Source organism: Corvus moneduloides, chromosome 1, assembly GCF_009650955.1.
Source record: "Corvus moneduloides isolate bCorMon1 chromosome 1, bCorMon1.pri, whole genome shotgun sequence".
NCBI lineage: Eukaryota > Metazoa > Chordata > Aves > Passeriformes > Corvidae > Corvus > Corvus moneduloides.
Window position 1 is genome coordinate 40522103 of NC_045476.1, and position 20679 is coordinate 40542781.

Here is a 20679-nt window from a genome sequence, read left to right on the forward strand (position 1 = left end):
CTCCATGCGAGGATTGCTCTGCACACAGAGATGCACATTCTGCCTGCTATTGTGTTCTACCTCAGCTGTGTTTTATAGCGCAAATAGAAATACCTGGCAACAACTGGACAGAAGGTAGCACAGTGCTTCAAACTAGAGAAGGAATTTCCATAGGGAACTAAACTGCAGTGATATGTAGATGCTTACTTTTGCTGAGTATACCTAGTGGTAGGTTTGCTATGGTATTAGCAGTAGTTTTGTCGATAGGGAGACTTTGAGTGGGGAGAGCATAGTGGGAAGCTTCACTCCACACCTCCTGCCACGTGGTTTTGTTAGTGTCATGTTCCAAATTTGAGTTTGGTATTGCAAAACTCAACACTATGTGCTTTAACTACGAAGTTTTTTTGGTTTTTTTGAGTCAACATTTATAGAATGTCATGGATAAGGAGTAAAGTTACTTTGTGAATTGGGTGAGCTTTCCGGGCACATGCAGGGCACAAACAATAATTAAAATAACAATAATTAAAATAAAATTAAAATAATTTTAATTTAATTAAAATAAAAAATTAGAAGCTCATTGTCCTTCCTGTGCTGCTTGTTTCGAGTAAATGAGGGAATTAAACTTCTTCTGTGAGACAAGAACAAATAATTAGTCCCTCATTAAGTCTTTGCACCAGTGGAATGATAATAGTTTATATTGGTATAGATAGTAAACAGTTGACAGCTCCCCTCTGCTTCTGATGTTAATTTGTTACACCAGCATAGTAAACACCAAGTTTTTGGAGCTGGATGGCTAACTTTAAACTCCACCTTCAGACAGAATCCTGGAAAACATAGCATCTTCCAAGATTTGTTTTAAACTAGGTTATAAAGCTCTTCAGCAGTATCCATACTGAAATGTTTCACACATCCCCAAATTGACAAGGAAGGAATTATACTAGTTTAAAGACCATCACTGGTGCAGTGTTTTGAATTTCTCCAGCCTGTCCTAGACAAGGGCTTGCCTGTTAGTAATTAAATTACTGCTTTTGACCTTCAGGGCTCTTAATCATCTAACTGGTGCAGCTAAATCATCTAAGAACTGTTTTTTGGAGTAGAAACTAGCAGGAGATCATGGAGCACCACTCTGCTACTATTGCATAAATGCTTTTGTGCCTGATTTTGTTCCCACTGAGTTCACTTTTCTCATTCCTCCTCTTTTTTCTCTGGCTTTTAAGCTGAAGGCTCCTGCCATTGTGGTCAGCTGATTGTTACTTGATGGTGCAGGTAAAAGTTGCATGGCACAGGCTATGCTCATGTAACTCGAACAAGCAGCTCTACTGAACTTAGCTTGTGCAGCTTTGCCCTGGTCTGGCTACAGCCCATCCAGGTTAAGAGGCTGTCTTGGAAGCATTACCTGAGCAGCTTGTGTAAAGATCTGTAAAATGAACCATGTTTTCAAGAGCTGAGTTGTTTCATTAGTTTAGTGGGGTTTTTAACCTGGAGCACGGCACAGAAGAAGGGTAGTGAGCAAACAGATCAGTGAGAAAACTGATGGGGTTGGAAATCTGTTTGTACTTGTGGAGGAATGGGAAGATTGTTCAGCTCAAGCCAGCTACTCCTGGAGCAACATCAGCAGCAACTAGAAGAGCATGTGATGCTGTTAAAAACAGAGGTGCTCAACTCAAAAGTTTTCAAGGAGCAGAGCTTTCCTTGTTCTTGGGGGACAGTATGGCTATATGTTTATCCTAGGGAAGAGATAGCATGTCAACATGAATTTAAAACAAAGTCTAAAATAAGTAGTCTCTAAATTGAAAGAAATTTGCTTGAGTGGTTTTCTTAAGAGTATGGGAATAGAATTAAATGCCAGTACAAGCTGTAATATAAGGAACACAAGACTGGAGCTCTAAGAGGCTTGCAAAGTAGTACCTTGTAGTAGCACTTCTTAGTGAGACTGATTCTTACTGCTGTACTAGAAACTCTTTCTTAATAGGCTCTGAAAGTGATAGCTCCCCTGACAGGAGATGTTGAGGGTGGATGAGGAGGGGTAGTTGAGAGTAAATGGGAAAAGGTGGAATTTGAAGGGCGTTGCAGGAGAGAGGAAATCAAGCCATGAGTCAACTGGCTGGAGAGTATCTGGTTAACCAAAGTTGAAGGCTTTTAGGAAGAAATGTTTATTTAAGCTCTTCCTGTGGCTTTGGAGGAAAGATTGTTTTTCAGACTTTAAAAAAATGCTGTGAGTTGGGATACATTTCAGCCTCTTGATCCAGTGAAGCCTGATGTAGTCTGTCACTCCAGAAGAGTCCAAACCTCACTTTTCAAGGAAGTTGAAGTCCTCTGCAAGAAATAGCAAGCCTAAGAGCAAGAGGTTTACTTTGCTTTTGAAGTTTCTGCAACAATAGACAGCTTTCCCTGCTTCCTTGTGCTATGATGGTCCTGGCCTGCATTTCTGAGCCTGTCTCTAACATGAGAACTTGGGCCTGTGTGGTGAACTAATCCAGCTGAAAGGGTAGCCTTTCTGTGGGTTTACTTTTTGGCTGGGTCAGCTCCCTGGCTGGTTGACTGCAGTGCTACAAGGACTGTTGATGGTGCCAGGGAATGGAGCAGAAACATCCAACTCGGTTGCTGGTAGGACTCTTCCTTATTTCAGTGGAAAGCTATACTCCTAGCTGGGATACTTTTCCAGTCTTTTCGGAGACTCAGATTGATTCACAGGGTGATGTGAAAGCCAAAGTTGACCCTGGATAAATGGTGTGGGAGGAATCAAGACTGCTGCCTTTCTACATGGGGAGCGTGTCTCACTGCCTTGTTTTACCTCATGAAAGTGCACACTTAGCTGTCTTCTTTCAGAATTTTTTCCAAGGACTAGGTCACAAACTGAACGTAAATCTGTTATGATGAAAGATAGATGGCTTCTTCAAAATGTCACGTTCTTAAAATACATCTATACGTGTGTAACTGTATATATGTATGTATGTATGCGTGTAATCTAATGCACTTGCATAACAGTAAAGCACTGAGTGCTCCTGTTCATTTAGGGTCAGTTTCCAGGTGGACATGTTAAAATACATTTTAATTTATTCATCTCAGATGTCTTAAAAAGTGGGTTTATTGGAAAACAAATTCTTTCTCAGTTGAGCCTGTAGTTGGTTTTGCTGGGGTGTTTGACCATGCAAGCTTCTCACTGCCCCACCTCACCAGTGAGACTGGCCATGTGTAGAACACAGCGGGAGCTGCTCTCTTATCTACTGTCATGAAAGGCTTAGGAGCTTCCCTCCCAAATTTGTGGGGGAAGTGGTATGAAATAGATTAACACCTTTATGAGGGGTGAGGGGTTACTGTAAGGAACTCGACTGGCCAGAGGAGGAAGCTGATCTATTGCCCTGAGCCTCTGCCCTTCAGTGGGAGCTTCCCTGTGGGTTGCCGTATGGATCTGTGCTGCTGGGAGGTCGATACCTGAGAAGGATGGCACTGCTATGCTGCAAGGGATCGTTTTGGGGTTGTCACATTGAGTTAGCTCAGGCAGCCTTGTTGATGGCTTTGAAGTCAGGCTTGCAGGTTTGAGAATCAGAAATGAAGCTTTGTCAACAAAATGGAGTCAACTGTGCTTTTTCTAAAGCTGGGATTTATGTCAAGAGGCTGAATTTCTTTGTACTTGTAGTTACTGTTTTGTGTGGTATTTCAATGAGTTCTTCAGTGCAGCATATAAGCAGATGGTTATTGGGGAAGATGCATTTGACACGTGTCACCGTCCAAAACTACTGTTCTGCCTAGAACTGTAGGCAAAAAGTCTGTCCTTGCAGTACAAACCAAAATGATTGTTTAGTTGTATCTGGCATGAGTTGACCTGGCCTCTAGCCCTCCCTCCATCAAAGCTTCTTTTAAAATTACCTTTGTGAGGAACTTCAAGTGAGAATGTTTTAGTGTTTTACACGCATTAGACTGAAGCCTTTAAATTGGTCCAGCTACTGTGATTTGTACTATGGCTGCACCAGTATTACTGCAAATTCACTACTAAAGTTGTTAGTTGTAGTACCTTTCACTGTGACTGTGTAGGGCCTTACAGTTCATTTTTCTAGTGTAAGAACATTAGGAAGTTTGTATCCAGTTCTTGATGCTGGAGAAAGCGAACTGTTATGTCTTGGTTGTTTTATCCTGCTTTGAAACAGTGATAAGTAACTGGAAAAGTTCAGTGAAACAAGCCCACTGTATCTTTTTGTGACCTTAAGGAACTGAAAACGAACCACTTATGGCTGGAACACCTTCCATTTGGTGGAAGAGGGCTTACTTGAGACATACCAAAAAGTTTCCTTCAGGACTTTTTGTATTTACTATGCTTGTAAAAGCCAAAGAGGAGTTTGTCAGAGAAGAAGCATCTCAGCTGCTTTTTCCCTGCTAAGTAGGGTTAACTTAGTCTTAAGTTCCTTAATGGTTAAAGCATAAATTCTCCATACTGAGGTAGGAAAGTGTATGTTTAATACTCTTTATTCAATACCTGTGATCCATCCACCCCTGAAATACTGAAGAATTCCTCAGTAGAACCAAAATTTGCTTTTAAGTTTGAATTTTCTCTCCAGAGGGTTTGCACCTTCATTGGAAAACTTGAGATTGGGAAACTTAAATACTGAAATTAATGCCTGAAAAATTATACCTCCCTCCTATCTTTGGATGGATGGATGGATGGACGGAATAAAAAAATCCTAGAGACCTTTTCAAATATGGTCATGCAAGCCAGCACTGATGTGTTGCAGTATAGTTACCATGAGCAGCCTTTATGCATCTCATGGTGCTGCCACTGTGGTGTGTTGGGCTGCAGTTGGTTCAGCTGGATAAATTCCTGGACTGAATTGGTGTAACGTGCATCTAACAACATGGCTCAGCATCTGGATTATCAGACCCTGCTGTTTCAGAGAGCTGAGTTAGCATCTTCAAATATCTGTGTGCTGTGTGGACCTAGCTGTGGACATATTGATTTAATTTGAGTATCAGACAGCGGAAACCATGCAGTGAAGGCATCAGCACCTCTGTAGTTGCTCTTCAGAACACAAGCTTTGTAGCAGTTTTTCTTTCTCCCAGAGAATTGTATGCTTTTGATCATATTTTTTTCGTTTAAAAAAGCAGCACTAGTGAAAACTTGGGAGTCTAGAACATCAAATATTCCATAGGAATATTTAAGTTAAGTAAACATGGAATTATATATAAAGTTTTTTATGACTTGAGGCTCTAGTTCCTACTGTTCAACAGAAGACAGGAAATACAAAAAATTGCTGAGTGCTACCATTCTACAAAATGGCAAGTCCTGATTTGGGCACCTCTGTAGTCAGCGCAGATATCCTGAAGCATGGCCAAGTTCTGTAATGCTGCTACCTTGCTACTTCTGACTCTTGCACGTTTCCTCATAGGTTCGTTTTGCACCATCAGTTGCTGTAGCCACTGTAGCAAGATCATGACTAGTTTTTCCCTCAGGTGGTGAAATGTACATAAAAGGGAGTTCACAGAGGTGTCCACCTAAAGGGAGCTTGCAAAGGACGCCCAGTTTCCAATACGACTTTGCCCTTCACCTTTTACTCAAAACCGAAATGCGCTGCTAGCAATAGCTAGTGATGGATGTCTGCATTGCTTTCCTTCATGTTTGTCTGCCTCACTGGAAGCTATGTGTGCAGTTTCCTGGTGTGGTGGCCCTCTGGAATGTATCACCTGCACAAGGACTGTTGCACTTCAATTTTGCTCTTGAGGAATTGAAAGTACCAGTTTTAAAGATACACTGCAAAGTCCTTTACTTGTTTTTAACAAACACAAGGCACTGGTGACATCTCTAATAGAATGGGGAGTGGTATTGGCCATCTTCAGACCCCTGAGAAGCCAGAAGTGGAGAGGTACAGCAGCAACTAAATTATGTACTGCATTGTCCAACAGCAGGAAACAAAACAGTTGCTCTCCGTCTCAAATTCAGTAACCCAGCATAATTCTTGGCTAAACACAGGCCTTGTCTTCTGTCTCCCAAGTGTATGAACTGGTTGACCATCTAATTGACTAGCGCTGGAAAAATTATGACATACCGTGAGGAGAGAGCATCATAAAAGCTGTTTTTCTTTACAAGTATTTGTTGTTAAAAAGATTATGTGGTGTCTGAACAGAACAAGAAATGCTACTGCTTAACATGCTTCCTAAAAAGCTGACCTCTCTAAGTTCCGCACAGGAAATGCCTGCAGAACAGCAGGAGTGAGTTTTCGTGGCAGAACTCTGACATCTTAGAGTAATCAAAGTGAACAAGGGCTTTCCATGTGAAGAAGAATCCCAAAAGTTGTGCTTAATGCTCTTGGCTTTTGCTTCAGATGTAGATAACTTGCCTATTGCTGTTCCCCCCATCATAACTATGCATGTCTGATGCTGTCAGCCTTCCCAGGCTGTTCTAGCTTATTTGGGCAGAGTGCAGGATCCTCTGAATTTTACCAAAACTTCACCAGTATCCTGGATATTAGAGTCTTAGCATTTTGGGCATCCCCCACTGATCTGAGCTGTTCATACTTGGGCAAGTAAAAATAAATCCAGATGATGAGATGTGTAGTTGGTAGACAACCTTGTGCTATTGTTATTTGCCCTACCATAACTGGTTCCTACAGCTGAAGGATCACAGCATCCACAGGGAATTGCTACCTCTCCTGCTACAATGGAGTTCTTGAAAGGTGGACTCTGGTTTTAGTGGGGGTTAATGAGGAAAGTTGGGATTGCTCCTATCTCTAAGGTATAAAAAGGGATGCATATACGTAGATCATGCTTCTAAATTGGTACTGCTGTACAAAAAGCAAAAATAAGTGAATCAAGGCTTTTATGCTTTCACAGACATCATTGTTAAAATTGGAATATGAGTGGATAGTTTCCCTAACACTTCTCAAGGAGATACCTCTTTCTCTTTGCTAGAGAAGGAAGGTGTTTTGCTGTACTTGATGGGAATCCAGGTCTGTTTTGGAAGAAATGCATGCTTTTTCCCTACAGTAGGGCAGGTTCTGTATTTGAATGGCAAAGAAGAGATAGAGGCACAGTATTGTTACGTTTTCCAGCTAGGTCTGAGGCTTACTGGCTTTTATGAAGCCTTAATCCATGGCCAATTGTGACTTCATGTCTGTTTCGTGAAGTGTTGCAATGAGATTTTCATTTTTTGTCAAATTCGCCTGCCAGAAACTTTGTGAGAAGGCAGGTCAGGTCAGCCTCCAGTGGGACTGGGATATGTAGGCTGTCTGAGTTTGAAGACATTCCCTGTTAAAACTGTAGTGAAGGTGACTCTGGGAGCTCATGAAAGAGGAAGAGCTGAAAGACCTGTTCCTCTTACTGAGTCCTGGGCTGCAGGCTGGCTGTCAAGTAGCACTCCTGTTTTCCCCAGCAGTTTGCAGGAGAATTCTTTGGAGCAAAGATAGAAATGTTGTCTTGTCCGATTTTTTTCGGGGTTGTCTTCAGCTTGTCTCCAGAGAGCAATCACCCAGCCAAGTTAGTCTCATTTTTCTTTCAGAAAAGGGTCTCTTATGTGACCTGAAAGAATACGTCTAATTCAGACTAGTTGTCTTAAAATAACTTACCTGGAATGAAAATGTCCACGTAACACTATATTTAAGGTTTTATGTTTTGGCATTCCAACTGTTGGCATAAACTAGAAGCTGCTGAACTGAGAATTCAAAAATACTAACAACTATTGAGTGAAAGATGACAAAGTACTGTCTGACTTTCTAGATGATGCTGGGTCACATTGGGTAGTTAATAGATTGTTGCATCAGGTGGTTCTTAGATTGGTACATCCTCATATGTAGAATTAAACTGAGGGTATCTTCCAGAAGGTTCTGAATCTATGATAAAGCCTTTAAATTACTTTTTTGCTGACTTCAATAAGCCTGCATTTCTGAAGAAAAAAAAGTGTTTCCTAATGTTCAGAGGGAACCACTGTTTCAGTTTGTGCCCATTCCCTCTGGTCCTGTCACACGGCACCACTGGAATGACTCTGGCTCTGCCCTCTCAGTGCCCTCCCTTCAAGTATTTGTATAAATTGGTAAGAACCCCTCTTTTTTAGGCTGAATACCTTCACATGCCATCATTTAGTTCTAGAATTTTGTGACTAATAAGTTAGTCTTTTTTTAACCTCTTTGAGGTTCACAGGCTCATCTACTGGTTCACTGTATGACAAAGGTGTTGAAAAATTGTTAACCATTGCTATTGAACCTTTTCCACTGGGAACTGTGATTCCTTCAGATTTGCCTGGTCTTTGTTTTTATGCCCCTTTCTGTAATATTTTGTGAAACTTGGGAGTAGTTTAGGAAGGATTTTTTGAGGAAACCATTTTTAATTTGAGGGGGGAAAAGAGACATGCTCCTTCTGTGTGCATTCTGCAGAATGCTACTACAGAATGTTTTTAAAATACTAACATTGCAAGGTTAAAATAATTTGGTCTCTACCCAAGGTGTGAATAGCTGTATGAATGCTTTTTACTGATAACCTTTTTTTTTTGGTTTTTCTTTTAAAATTGATTAACTTTATGCGATGTTAGGGGTATTTCTGTGCAGCTCAGACACATAGACAACGCAGTCTATTCCCTACACTGTCATTTCTTACTAGGAGCGGACCCATCACACAACAACAGTCTGAACCGTTTTGAGGGAGTAGAAAAATTGGCTTCTCTACGTGTAAGAAAACAGGAGTGTGAATTTCTGTGCTAGTCTCTTGTTCACCATACTAGCTGCTTGCTGGAATTGCACAGGGAATTTAGTGCTGTGGTGTTGGTGCAAGGCACAATGAAGGTGTAAACTCCATGTAATAGATGTATGTAAACAATCCTGTCAGTTTTTAGGCTGCAATGTATGAAATGGGTGAAGGCCTAGTAAGAAACTAAGAGTTGTCACTTCATGCCTTCACCTGAAGGTGTAGTGAAATGTAAGCAGCAGTCCTCTGATGCATTTTTAATTGGTTTGGTCGAGCCTGAAGTGTGTTTGTCTGTTTTTCTCCCTAGCTGAGTATTGAACAGGCCCAGGCTGTGGCAGAGCAAGTTGAGATGAAAGCGAAGGTGGTGCAGTCTGAAGTCAAAGTAGTGACCACTAGACATAAGAAGGCATTGGAAGAGCGGGAGTGTGAGCTGCTCTGGAAGGTATGCACCCTTACATTTGTGGTTTGTACTGCTGACAAGTGATTTTCAAACTGAAAAAATACTTAAACTACTACACAGCCAGATTCTGATATCCAAGGAAAACTGCAGGTTTCCTTAACGGGAGCTGCTGGTGGGGTTTTTGCAGGGGCTGCTGCATCCTCAGAGCAGTGCAGCCCCACATGTGGGCTGGGCGCTCCCCCTGCTGGCCCAGCAGCTGCCCTGAGAGGAGATCTGCTCCATAAACAATGTCTTCAAAATATCTTTAATGTGCTGCTCTAGAATCAGGTGCATAGTATAATCAGTTTCCCGATCTGCTTCTCATAAAGGACAGGAGCAAAGCTGTATATCCCATCCATTTTTTTTTTTTTTTTAGAAAGACTAGCAGAAATTCTGTGAGACCAATTTCATTGTCCCCATCCCTAAAAACCTTTACTCTCAATCAAGGTAGCATCCTCCCTCTAATTATTTTTTTGGAACTAGTACAAGAAAAGAGTACTCTCCAGCAAGAATATCTGCACAATCCTGAACTGATGGGCTCGTTTCAGCCACAATGCGTGTGTGGTATTTTGAGAGGAGGAAAGGAAGTAACAGGCAAGTTTCTTATTCCAGAAAAGTAACTTAATGGTCATGGCTCTTCTCTGCTTGTTTAGCACAGATTAGTTTGGATTGGCCGTTTGCATCCCACTTGTAGAATTGAACAGGAGCACACTCTCAGCTGTAGGATTAGGACTTTTAGATCACCAAGTCAAGCTGACTTGTCCGATGACCCCATGACTGCTATAGTGCTAAAAGGGAGCAATAATGTTTGGTCAAGATGGGAAAGGTTTATGAGTAAACCGAGACTGCTCCTATAACAAGCAGTGGCACCAGAGCGTGCAGCTGGAAACCAGGTGCTGTGTGGCTGCTGCCTGTACTGCAGAGCTGGGCAGGATGGCACATACGTGTGCTTGGCAAGGCACAGGCTGCCCAGAAGCAGTGCCATTCTGCTAGGGCGTTTCTCCCCTCTTCTCCAGCAACATGAATTGGAACAGTAATTTCCTGGTTTAATATCTGTTGCCAGCAAAATGACCACTCTGGTAGAGGTTTTTTGTATAGAACTGCTCTAGCTACAGTGAGACTCATCCCCTGCAAGAGAAGCTTTGTTTTCTTTTGTAAGTGTCACTAACAAGATTAAAAATGCACTTTATATAGTTAGTGTACTCTGAAGGCTGCTTTTTCTGAGGTTTTGGATCGAGGGAGATAAGTTCACTTTTCACTGTTAACCTTCCCCAGGAAGCTTGGCAGCTTTCTCTTTTAAGGTATTCCTAGTACAGGAGGAGTAAGAGCTGCCCCTAAGCTCTTTTTATCCCATGGTGCTGTACAAATGCACTTTTTGGGAATATCTGCACTGAGAGCAAGTTCTCTTTAAGTTAGAAAACATTATTTTAAGAAGAAAATATGGTGATAAATTATTTTAGCAAAACAAACTGAGTCGAACAAGCTCTTGGATCAAGTATGCTAATAAACAATTTTTTTATACTAGAGCTGAGTCTAAGGATTAAGCTGAGACCTAAGATCAATTTGTCTTGGACATCTATTGGAAGAAGCATCTCCAATTCTTTTTTTACAGTTTGGTAAAACCTGCATACCTGAACTTACAGCATGTTTGTACATATGTTATGTAGTCAGTGTCTAACCGAGGGGTGTTCCGACATTGAGTCTTCCTTCACTAAAATGCATTTCAGTTATTGTTCTGCAGCCAAGCAGGTATTCAGACATCAGGAAACGTCTTCGCTTTATTGTTGCAAAAGTACATGTCACATTAGTTTTACAAAGCGGGTGTCTTTGTCAGATGGTCCTAAGTGCTTTTTCACATGTAAAGGTAGACACAGGCTTATATAGATGAGTTACAAAACAACCATTTTTGCACCAATTTCAGTCCCTCAAGCAGGGACTGGCAGCAACCTTCTGTGTTATTTGAAGTGACGTTTACAAAGCATTCTGTTTTAAAGCACGAGCTCAGCATGACCGCCAGTATTTACAAGAAACTATTAAAATAATTGGACCCTAAAAATCCCTGGAGATAGATGTCTGCTATTATCCAGTCACATGAAAACAGTTCTGGCGCGAAGGGGAATGACAGGAGCCCACGTGCATTAGCTGATGCTGACTCCCAGCCTCAGCTCTGTGGGACAACAACCCACCTTCTGAAATTGGTCTCAGTTCTGGTTAGTGAAGCCTCAGCCTCTGCTCTTCTTGAGAGGCTGCAGTAACCTCTGTCTTCCCTGGGGGCTAAATGGAGGTGTGCCTGTGGATGATCTGTCAAGTACCTTGCAACTAGAAAACAGAATACCATTTGGGGAAGCAAATAATTACAAGTAAGCAAGTGATTCTTGCTTTCGAATGTCACTCTGATGCAGCAGATCTGCAGGGTAGGAATGTATGGTTTTGCCTGGAGGGTAGGAGAGACTAATAATCCTACATTTGGATAAATAATTAGTTTTCCTTGTTTCTTCTTGTCTACATCGTGGCTTTTGGATGTTTGTTCTGCAGCTGTGTGTCAACATGCCATAACAACTCTCCAACTGGCTTTTATGTAGAAGGGAGACTGGAGGAAATCTGTGTTCTGGTCTGTCTTTCCTGATGTAAGTGTGCTTTTCTCTCCCCCGTTTCCTCCAAGGTGGAAAAGATTCGCCAAGTCAAGGCCAAGTCACTCTACTTGCAAGTTGAAAAGTTACGTCAGAACCTAAACAAGCTGGATAACACCATTAGTGCTGTACAGCAGGTCCTGGAGGAGGGTCGTACTATGGATATTCTTCTGGCTCGGGACCGCATGCTGGCTCAGGTGCAGGAGCTGAAGAACGTCAGAGGCCTTCTCCAGCCACAGGAAGATGACAGGATCATGTTCACCCCTCCTGACCAGGCATTGTATATGGCCATTAAATCTATGGGCTTTGTCAGCAGTGGGGCTTTTGCTCCCTTGACCAAAGCCACGGGGGAAGGTCTCAAGCGTGCGCTGCAGGGCAAGGTGGCCTCTTTCACTGTGATCGGCTACGACCACGACGGGGAGCCTCGCCTTTCAGGGGGTGACATGATCTCTGCAGTGGTCATGGGCCCAGATGGAAACCTTTTCGGGGCAGACGTCAGCGATCAGCAGAACGGAACCTACCTGGTCAGCTACCGTCCCCAGCTGGAGGGAGAGCACCTGGTGTCCGTGATGATGTGCAACCAACACATTGAGAACAGCCCCTTCAAAGTGGTGGTGAAGTCTGGGCGCAGCTACATCGGCATCGGGCTGCCGGGGCTGTCCTTCGGCAGTGAGGGAGACAGCGACGGCAAGCTCTGCCGCCCCTGGGGGGTCAGTGTCGACAAAGAGGGCTACATCATTGTCGCCGACCGCAGTAACAACCGCATCCAGGTGTTCAAGCCATGCGGGACCTTCCATCACAAGTTTGGCACGCTGGGCTCCCGGCCGGGCCAGTTCGATCGCCCTGCCGGCGTGGCCTGTGACATTTCGCGTAGGATTGTCGTGGCCGACAAGGACAATCATCGCATCCAGATCTTCACGTTTGAGGGGCAGTTCATTCTGAAGTTTGGGGAGAAAGGAACAAAGAACGGGCAATTCAATTATCCATGGGATGTGGCTGTCAACGCAGAGGGCAAGATCCTGGTCTCTGACACGAGGAACCATCGTGTTCAGTTGTTTGGGCCCGACGGTGTGTTCCTTAACAAGTATGGCTTCGAAGGGGCACTCTGGAAGCACTTTGATTCCCCCAGAGGTGTGACATTCAATCATGAGGGCCACTTGGTAGTGACGGACTTCAACAACCATCGCCTCCTGGTCATACATCCAGATTGCCAGTCAGCACGCTTCCTGGGCTCCGAGGGCACCGGGAACGGCCAGTTCCTGCGCCCGCAGGGAGTGGCCGTGGATCAGGAAGGGCGCATCATTGTGGCCGACTCCAGGAACCACCGGGTGCAGATATTTGAGTCCAATGGTAGCTTTTTATGCAAATTTGGCACTCAGGGAAGCGGCTTTGGTCAGATGGACCGTCCTTCAGGTATAGCTGTCACCCCTGATGGCATGATTGTTGTGGTCGACTTTGGAAACAATCGAATTCTCGTCTTCTAATCTGTGTTTGAATTAGGAAGAAACTGTCTCAGGGAAATTCTTCTAAGAGAAAATGAAAAAAATACAACGTTAATTCAAACCTACCTCATCTTTAATTTTTTTACAGATGAATGTACTTACCTTTTCTGCAGGGAGTGAGCCTGTAAAATTGAATTCTATCTACCTCATTGTCCTCCCTTCCCTCCCCGGTTTCTTGCCCCCTCCCCATCCCCACATACTCATAGTTCAGAACGTTTTACCTCTTTCCCCCCGATGGGGTTTCATGCACAAACAAGTGTTGCTGTGCACATTAGGTGGTTTGTGTGGTGAGTTCTGTTAGACTAAGCCAGGAAAGGCGCTATGTAACTTTTTAAGTGGAGAAAATGGTAGTAGGTGTTTGTAGAGAATTTGTGTTCTTGACCATTCTGCAGTTCTGTGGGTGGGGACATGGGAGGGAGGGACATTTGTTGTTGGTTTGGTTTTTTTGTTGTTTTTTTTTTTTTTTTTTTTTTTATTGCTGCTGCAGCAGAGAACTTTTTCCCGTTCTCCTTTTTATACCTCAGTGTGTTTGATTTACTGGCGAGCACAGCATCTTGTTCCCAGACAACTTTGAACGTTTTGTGAAAGTGAGTGGAAGTCATTCACCAGGAAGAGCAAGTTTGCATCTTTTTTGGCATTTCTCTGTATTTTTTTACTAAAACACAGTAATTTAACAGCACAAAGTGAAGCTGATGAAAATGCACAAAAATTCTTTTAAGTTTAAACCAAATTGTTCGTTTTAGTGGCTTAGTGCGGTCACTGTAAAGTTAAGATAAAAAGCAAGGCTTCCTTTAATGTATCCTGTTGTTGAGAATTTCATTTTTACCCCTTTTCACCTGAAAGCTAAATTAGTTTGAAAAAAGTTACTGTTTCTTTTTATCAGTGCCCCTAATCTGGGAAACAGAAGAGGTTATAAGGAGCACTGAAACAGGGAAAATCAAACCCTTTTGATTTACTTTCTTTCTGAAATGACTAGCGTTTTTTGCCCCTCCCCGTAGAGTGGCTTTAAGGGAATAACGTTTGATTTTGTTAGAACAGAAGTGGTACCTTTTTCCAAAAGTAAGAAATAAGCACAGCTTTGGAGATTCAGGGTGTGTTTTGGAGAAGTCAACAGTTGTTTTGCTTTGTTTTGGGTTTTTTTGTTTAGAGAGGATTGCAATAACTCTATCGGTGATGAGGTTTTGTTTTGTTTTTTTTTTTTTTCATCTTCTGGCTTCCCCAAAGAGCTGGACTGAAGATTTTGAGAATGTCTTCTGTAGCTTTTAGGGTGGGTGGGGTGGGCCTGTAACTCCCTGCTGCAGGATCTCTGGCTACAGATCCAAGTGAAGAATTACCAGTACCAGCTAAAGGCAAACTGCATCGAGGTGAAACTTTGCTGCTTTTTTCCCAGGGCAGTACCAAAGAATTCTGTGTAAAATTAATGTATATGATCCTTAAAAGCTTGGAGGCAGGGGAAGTTTGCCCTTTAGGGGATATAAAAACAGGTGTTCTGAGAAGCAGAAACTTTTGGGGAGAATAGAGATCTCTTTAGCAAAACGTGACTTTGAATCCCTGGGAGGATTTGGTTTTATTCTTCGATTTCTTGCATTCCGGTTTAGCTGTTCATGCAGATATGGTCTCTACAGACCTGTAGCTTCACCCTCTGGTGTTGGCAAAGGAGAATTGTTTAAAGTGGGAAACAGGGCTCTTCTGCAATGCAAAAACTCATGTGTCAGTACTCTTGGGTTTGGAAGTGCCATGGGATTTACCTTACTGTTTGCAAGAGATCTCCGAAATGTAAACATGGTCATTGTTGAAAAGTCTGAAGAGCCTTAACCATCCTCCAAGGAAAGGGTTCATCTCTCTGCCAGCCACCATGCACGAAAGTGACCTGAGGTTGAAAGGCTCTTTACAAGTTTGTGAGAAATCACAAGGTGCACTTTCCTTCTTGCTGCTTTTCCCCTCCAAGGAGTGTTAACTTTCTGGGTTTTGTAGAAATACCAATGATGTGTGCAGACAGAGAGAGCTGCCACTTTAGAGGAGGCTTAAACTAAAGGACCAGAAAGAGACAAGAAAGATTCATGAGATGGCAAAACCTCTTTCAAAAGAAGGGTGAGGAAAACCACCTAAGTTAAATGGGATAAAACAACTGTGCTCCCTTTCAGCCAAAGCCTCAAGGAAGCAGACTCTTCAAAGCAGTGTGTTTCAGTTAGGCTTAATCTTAGGATGGCATGGTTTAAAAACAGTCTTGGAAGGATAATCTTTTATACAGATGTCTGTCATTAAATTTCTGTGGCCACACAAAATGTGTATGAGAGAGCGCTAGTTTACCTTCAAGTTTTGCAAGTTCTGCCTGCATACACGCCTCCCTTCTTGGGGGTGGCCTACAGTTGTGACAGATGTCCATGGTTGTTTTGTATTATTCAGCCCAAGAATTATTTGCAACTTGGGCTGTGAAAACTAATAGCCTGCAAGATGTAGATACCAAAGAAAATTGGTTTTAAAAGCTTTAATGTTTTGTCTGCAGTGTCCTTGCATTTATCCTATCATATCTTAATGAAAATGGCAGGTCTCTTAATACTTTGACCAGAGTGGCTGACAGTGCTGAAGTGTCCTAGAAATGCTCTTGTGCTTAAATGCTTGTGGCGTTTGCCCTTCTCTGCAGCTAGAAGGGAGTTGTTTTTCCAGGCATTAAAAAAAAGTGAAGTGTGCAGTCAGGATTGTGTTGAACTGGAGGAACGTTTTGCCCCCCCAGCCTGCACCGTGTGGAAGGTGACAGACACTGAAGCTGCCCTTTGCTGTTTTGAATGGAGCCATTGCACAACCCCGCAGCCCAGCTCAGTCAGGAAGAGGAATGACTTGAACTCTTTTTAAGTTGCTGTCTATTTAACTCATAATTTAGTGGGATTTGCTTGCAAACTGAACCTGGAGTGTTTGACCTCGTGTTGGGGAGCTTTTTCGTTTTAAAAACACTACTATTTAGCTACCCAAAAGAATTCCTTATCTTTGTGATAAATAGTGCTAAGCACACTTGGTCTCATTGAAAAGTGGTAGTGTAGCTTATAAAATGGAGTGTTTTATATGCAATGAAAAAAGTAGTGCTAATATACAATGCCAACATCAGATGCCCCATAGGGGCCTATTAAAAAGTAATATACTTAAATGAGATTCAAACCTTGCTCTGCTTTTCCATGCATGTTCTCAGGTTAATGCCCCAGTATGACAACATGCATGCATGCAGAGAGGAAAAGCAAGGCTTGGAAGCTGGATTGCAAACCAAACAAGCATTCAGAGTAACCTTCTTAACTAGGGGAAATGGCCTAGAGAAGGGTGAAGTGAGTGTGTGCCTCTTCATTGGGGAACAGCAAATGTGGGTGACAGAGCTGTCTTCTACTAGAACTCCCAAAGGATTTTCTCTATGCCGTATTAAACCAATGGCTCTCTGCAAACCTTTTGCTTGACAAAATGTTATCAGCAATCAGTGTGGCTGGTTTGGGTATATAAAGCAATCTTGTCCTTTCTTAGAATTATTTAAGCAGGAATTTTAGTAGCAAGCTGAAGCAGATTCAGTACTTGATAATGCAGGTCCTTCAGATAACTCACTCCTTTTTATTTAGTACCTTTTAAATATAACTTATTTAAGGAAGTCCATAAACCTTAAACTTTTAAAGAAAGCAAGGGAAGGAAGATAACACCTGAAAACTAATGCATGTTAGGGCCAGACATAACCAACTTGGGAGAAAGAACAAGTCACTTGGATTTGGCATTCCCTTGGAATTGAAGGAGAGTGGGCCCAGTTTGTTATGTTACAGTTAAACCAAAATTAATTTCTGAAGAGAGCAGGTTTATAGGCTCATCTTGCCATAACTTTGATAATAAGATTTATTTGTTCAGTTCTAGTTTAAAAAAATATTGTGCCAAAGTTTTGTTTATTTTTTAAAGGAGTGTAAGCCAAATGGTGCCAAAAAGGTAATAGGGTATTTTAAAGTAGAGATATTTAGACAAACAGTTTGGAACTGTATAAAAAAGGAACACTGGTACTTGCGTTAGACAAATATTGTACCTTTGGTCTCTTGGGAGTTTGAAACCGTTTGCTGTGGTACAAAATGCACAACTAGAGATGCCACTATCTTTTGCTTGAAGTTCTACCTCCATTTGCAGAAGTAAATCATCTACCTCAATTTAGCATCAGACAGGTTTGGGAAATAGCTGAGAATCTGCCTGGGGGGAGGATTCATCCTGCCTGTTGGAAAAGCATTTTAATTGAAAGAGATACTAAGTGTGTACTATGTGGTGACTGCTTGCTTTTGTTTGCTTTTGTTTTTGCTGCCTGCCTATGGAGATATTAAGCTGCCCTCACTAGAGAATCTGTAAATAAAACCAAATGTTCAGGCAAACTGGACTGAGACCTGAAATGCTTTTGAGTTTGTTCTGGTTTCACTACGAGGTATGGAAGTGTAAACTTTTGTTCAGTATTATGACACTACTGGCTGACGTGACATATTTCATGTTCATTTGCAGTGTTCTTATGTCCGTAAGACCTTTAGGTCTTCTCTCTACGAGAGAAAAACTTTTATGCATGCCTACCAATGGGTCCTGTTTGGGAAGACTGGTGTTATGATTGCTGTAAACACAATGCTATACCAAATGCTTGAAGGGAATAAGGTCCTGATTTTTTATTTTATTGACTTGGTGATTGTATTAGTAGCTTGCTTGACTCAATGGGATTTTTTCCACCATGACAAAGCAATCAAGTTCCTACTCCTGGAGGGCAGCTTAGATTCAGACACACTCAGGAGAGGCAGTTTAAAACCAGTGTCTTGGGGTTTTAGGCAAGTTTAGTAGTGACGTGCAACATACCCCCTGTTGTACCTATGGAGTAAAGTTGCAGAAGCACATTTTCAGACTACTCTATTGGGGGGAAAAAAAAATCCTTTTTCCTCCCCAGTTCATATTAAGGGGTGGCAGAAGTGGGTACAGGAGACCCCTAATAACAATAGGCTGTGTTGGGTTTGGTAAATGTTATGGTGGGAAATGTACATTGATGTCTCTAAGTGATCTTACGGGTTAACAAACCAGACTGGCATCTTTTTCCATCATTGTTCAACTAATAATGGTTCTAAAAGTGCTTTGTGTACCTGCATGGTCTTAGACCTTCTATTAATGATTGTATCAACTTACAAACTCAGGTAGATAATTTTTTTAAGCTCTTTTCATGGAGCCTTACTGACTGAATGTTAAGTGTCTGTGTACTGATGTAGTTAAGTAACTTCCTTTTGAACTACCAAACTAGTTTAAAAAAAAAAAAAGTCCTTTTATAGGTTTGTAGAGTACTTTTCAGACAATGTAGTAGTTTTTCCTTCAGAGGGAGAGATGCCTGTTTCTGGGTTTTGTTTTTAGGTTTGGTTGGTTGTTTGTTTTTTGTTTTTTTTTTTTTCTAAAATGACTAGGAGTTTTTTAACTAGTTTGTAAGGTTTGCTTAGTCACCTGAGTTGGTGGGGGTTTCTTACATCTGTGACTCTTGTTTGTACTGTGCATTACCTGTCATGCCCTGCTCACTTCGTGCACAGGTCCTTGGAGGAGCTGAGGGTGTTGAACACTTGCCTGAGATTTAACTCAAATAGAAATTGCAAGCCTGGAACAAAATGAAGCTCAGCCCCATGAAACCAATGTCAAACATGCTTTTTTTTTCTCTCCCCCCCATTTAATTGGCTGTAGATGTATGCCCCATCTTACAAAATTTTAACTACTGATTTATAAGTGGCATTGCCTTGGTGCAAGTTTGCATTGGGATCCAGGCTGATCTTGTCATTCTTTGGATGTTGGACATCTTGAGTTGATTTGGTTTTTTGGTTTCCTCTTCTGTTATTTCTTTTCTACTTTAGTTGACTAATCATGCTGCTCTCCTAACAATAATAAAGTATCTCAGGAGGACAGACAGTGCTCTACTTTTAATGAGCCGCTCAGAGCTTTTGTATCTAATTGAAAATGAGCCAGGCTGTGACAAGAATTGCCATGCTCCAAAAAGGGCATCACATTTCTACTTGGACAAAAAGTGATACAATTTTTACTTGTCAGATGTTGAGTACTGCAGAGAAGAAAGCATGACAGGTTATGTGCAAACTTTTACATAGAATAAGTGAAAAAAATGTTAGAACCCTTGTGTTAATGGAGGCTTCTGAATGTATCTTTGTGGTCCATAGGGAAGGCTGAAGGATGTAGCAAGGAGACGATGTATCAGCTACTGGCAGCCTTAAAACAAAGTCAGTGTCTCTCTGGACTTTAAAATGTTCCTATGCAGTTTATTTTATTTTTGTTTAATCAAATAAATGTGAGGTTTTTTCATGGCAACTCTGTGTGTGTGTGTGTGTTTCTGTACTACCCAGAAAAAGTCTTCTCTTCTATGAGGATGCAAAAAAGAAAAAGCCCCTCTTCATTGTCTGTGCTGTTAGAAAAAATTCCTCATTGTCATGCCTGGAGGAAAGAGTTGTGATATTGAACTCACTGTTTCAAATGCCATGCTTTTTTTCCAGTATTTTGCCAGAAAGTTTCTGGTTTAACTTTTTCAGGTCCATTTCTAGGTTTCCATTCCTTCACCTTGGCAACTGAAAGAATGCTTCTTCTGCATGGCAGTGTAAAGCAAAGCCACCAGAACATTCAGTAGGTATCTCTGGCATCTTACAGGGCAGGCTGTCAACAAAAGCTGGGTGAGTGGAAAGCTGCCCTCTTTCTTCACTACCTTGGAAAATGTTTAAAAAGAAATGGTGAGCATAGGAAGATGCTCTTTAAGGAAGGTTTGAGAATTAAAGCCGCTGACTGAATTCCCAGTATGGGTAGCAGTGGAGGTGGATTCCAGGTTCTGGAAGTGCTGGCTGCTTTAGCTTTTCAAAGCCAAGATTCCTTCTGGGCCTTTACAGCTGTAGGGCTCTCAGCACCATGCTGTGCTCTATTCATCAAAATCCTTCACCAGGCCATTGCTTTCTTCCTGCTGGAGCAGCTGGCAGCAGGTCAGCAGTACAGAGCTCATTTCAAGTGGGAGGGAGGGAGGGAGAGAGAGAGAAGGCCCTGTGGAGGTGGGGACAAAGGCTGCCCAGGTGACCTTGTCCAGCTTCCTCTATTACTCTATATTCCCTTGGCTCCTGTGTGCCCTCTTCCTGAAGACAGCAGGAACCCAGCAGCTCACTGAACACCAGGAGCTGGCTTAGGATGCTGCTGAATGAGTGCTGTTCTTGCACCAGGGCCATGGGCGGAGCTAAAGGCTCTGACGAGAGAGAACAGCAGTGGTGCAGGACCATGGTGCAGGAACAGTGCTGAGGTAGCGACAAGGCTTATGGTGGGTGGTGGGGGAAAAAAGGGAATGCACCCTCTTTTTCCTGCTGTGGGAATATGAGCCAGTGCATGGCAGCAGAGGAAGATCCTGGAGGTAAGGGGAGAGTGGGGGGATAGGGACAGGCGCCCTTTCCTTCAGGAAGTGGCCCAAACCAAA

The 20679-nt window shown here is 42.3% G+C and overlaps 1 protein-coding gene across 1 annotated transcript in view; it reads left to right on the forward strand.

The window, feature by feature from the left end:
* TRIM71 (tripartite motif containing 71) overlaps positions 1-19544 on the forward strand; it is a 63962-nt gene extending 44418 nt beyond the window's left edge. Inside the window, exons 3-4 of the mRNA XM_032107403.1 lie at positions 8951-9085; positions 11745-19544. Coding sequence (XP_031963294.1) covers positions 8951-9085; positions 11745-13196 — 1587 coding nt within the window. The 3' untranslated portion in view covers positions 13197-19544. The remainder of the gene's footprint in view (positions 1-8950; positions 9086-11744) is intronic.
* The last annotated feature ends 1135 nt before the right edge of the window (positions 19545-20679 follow it).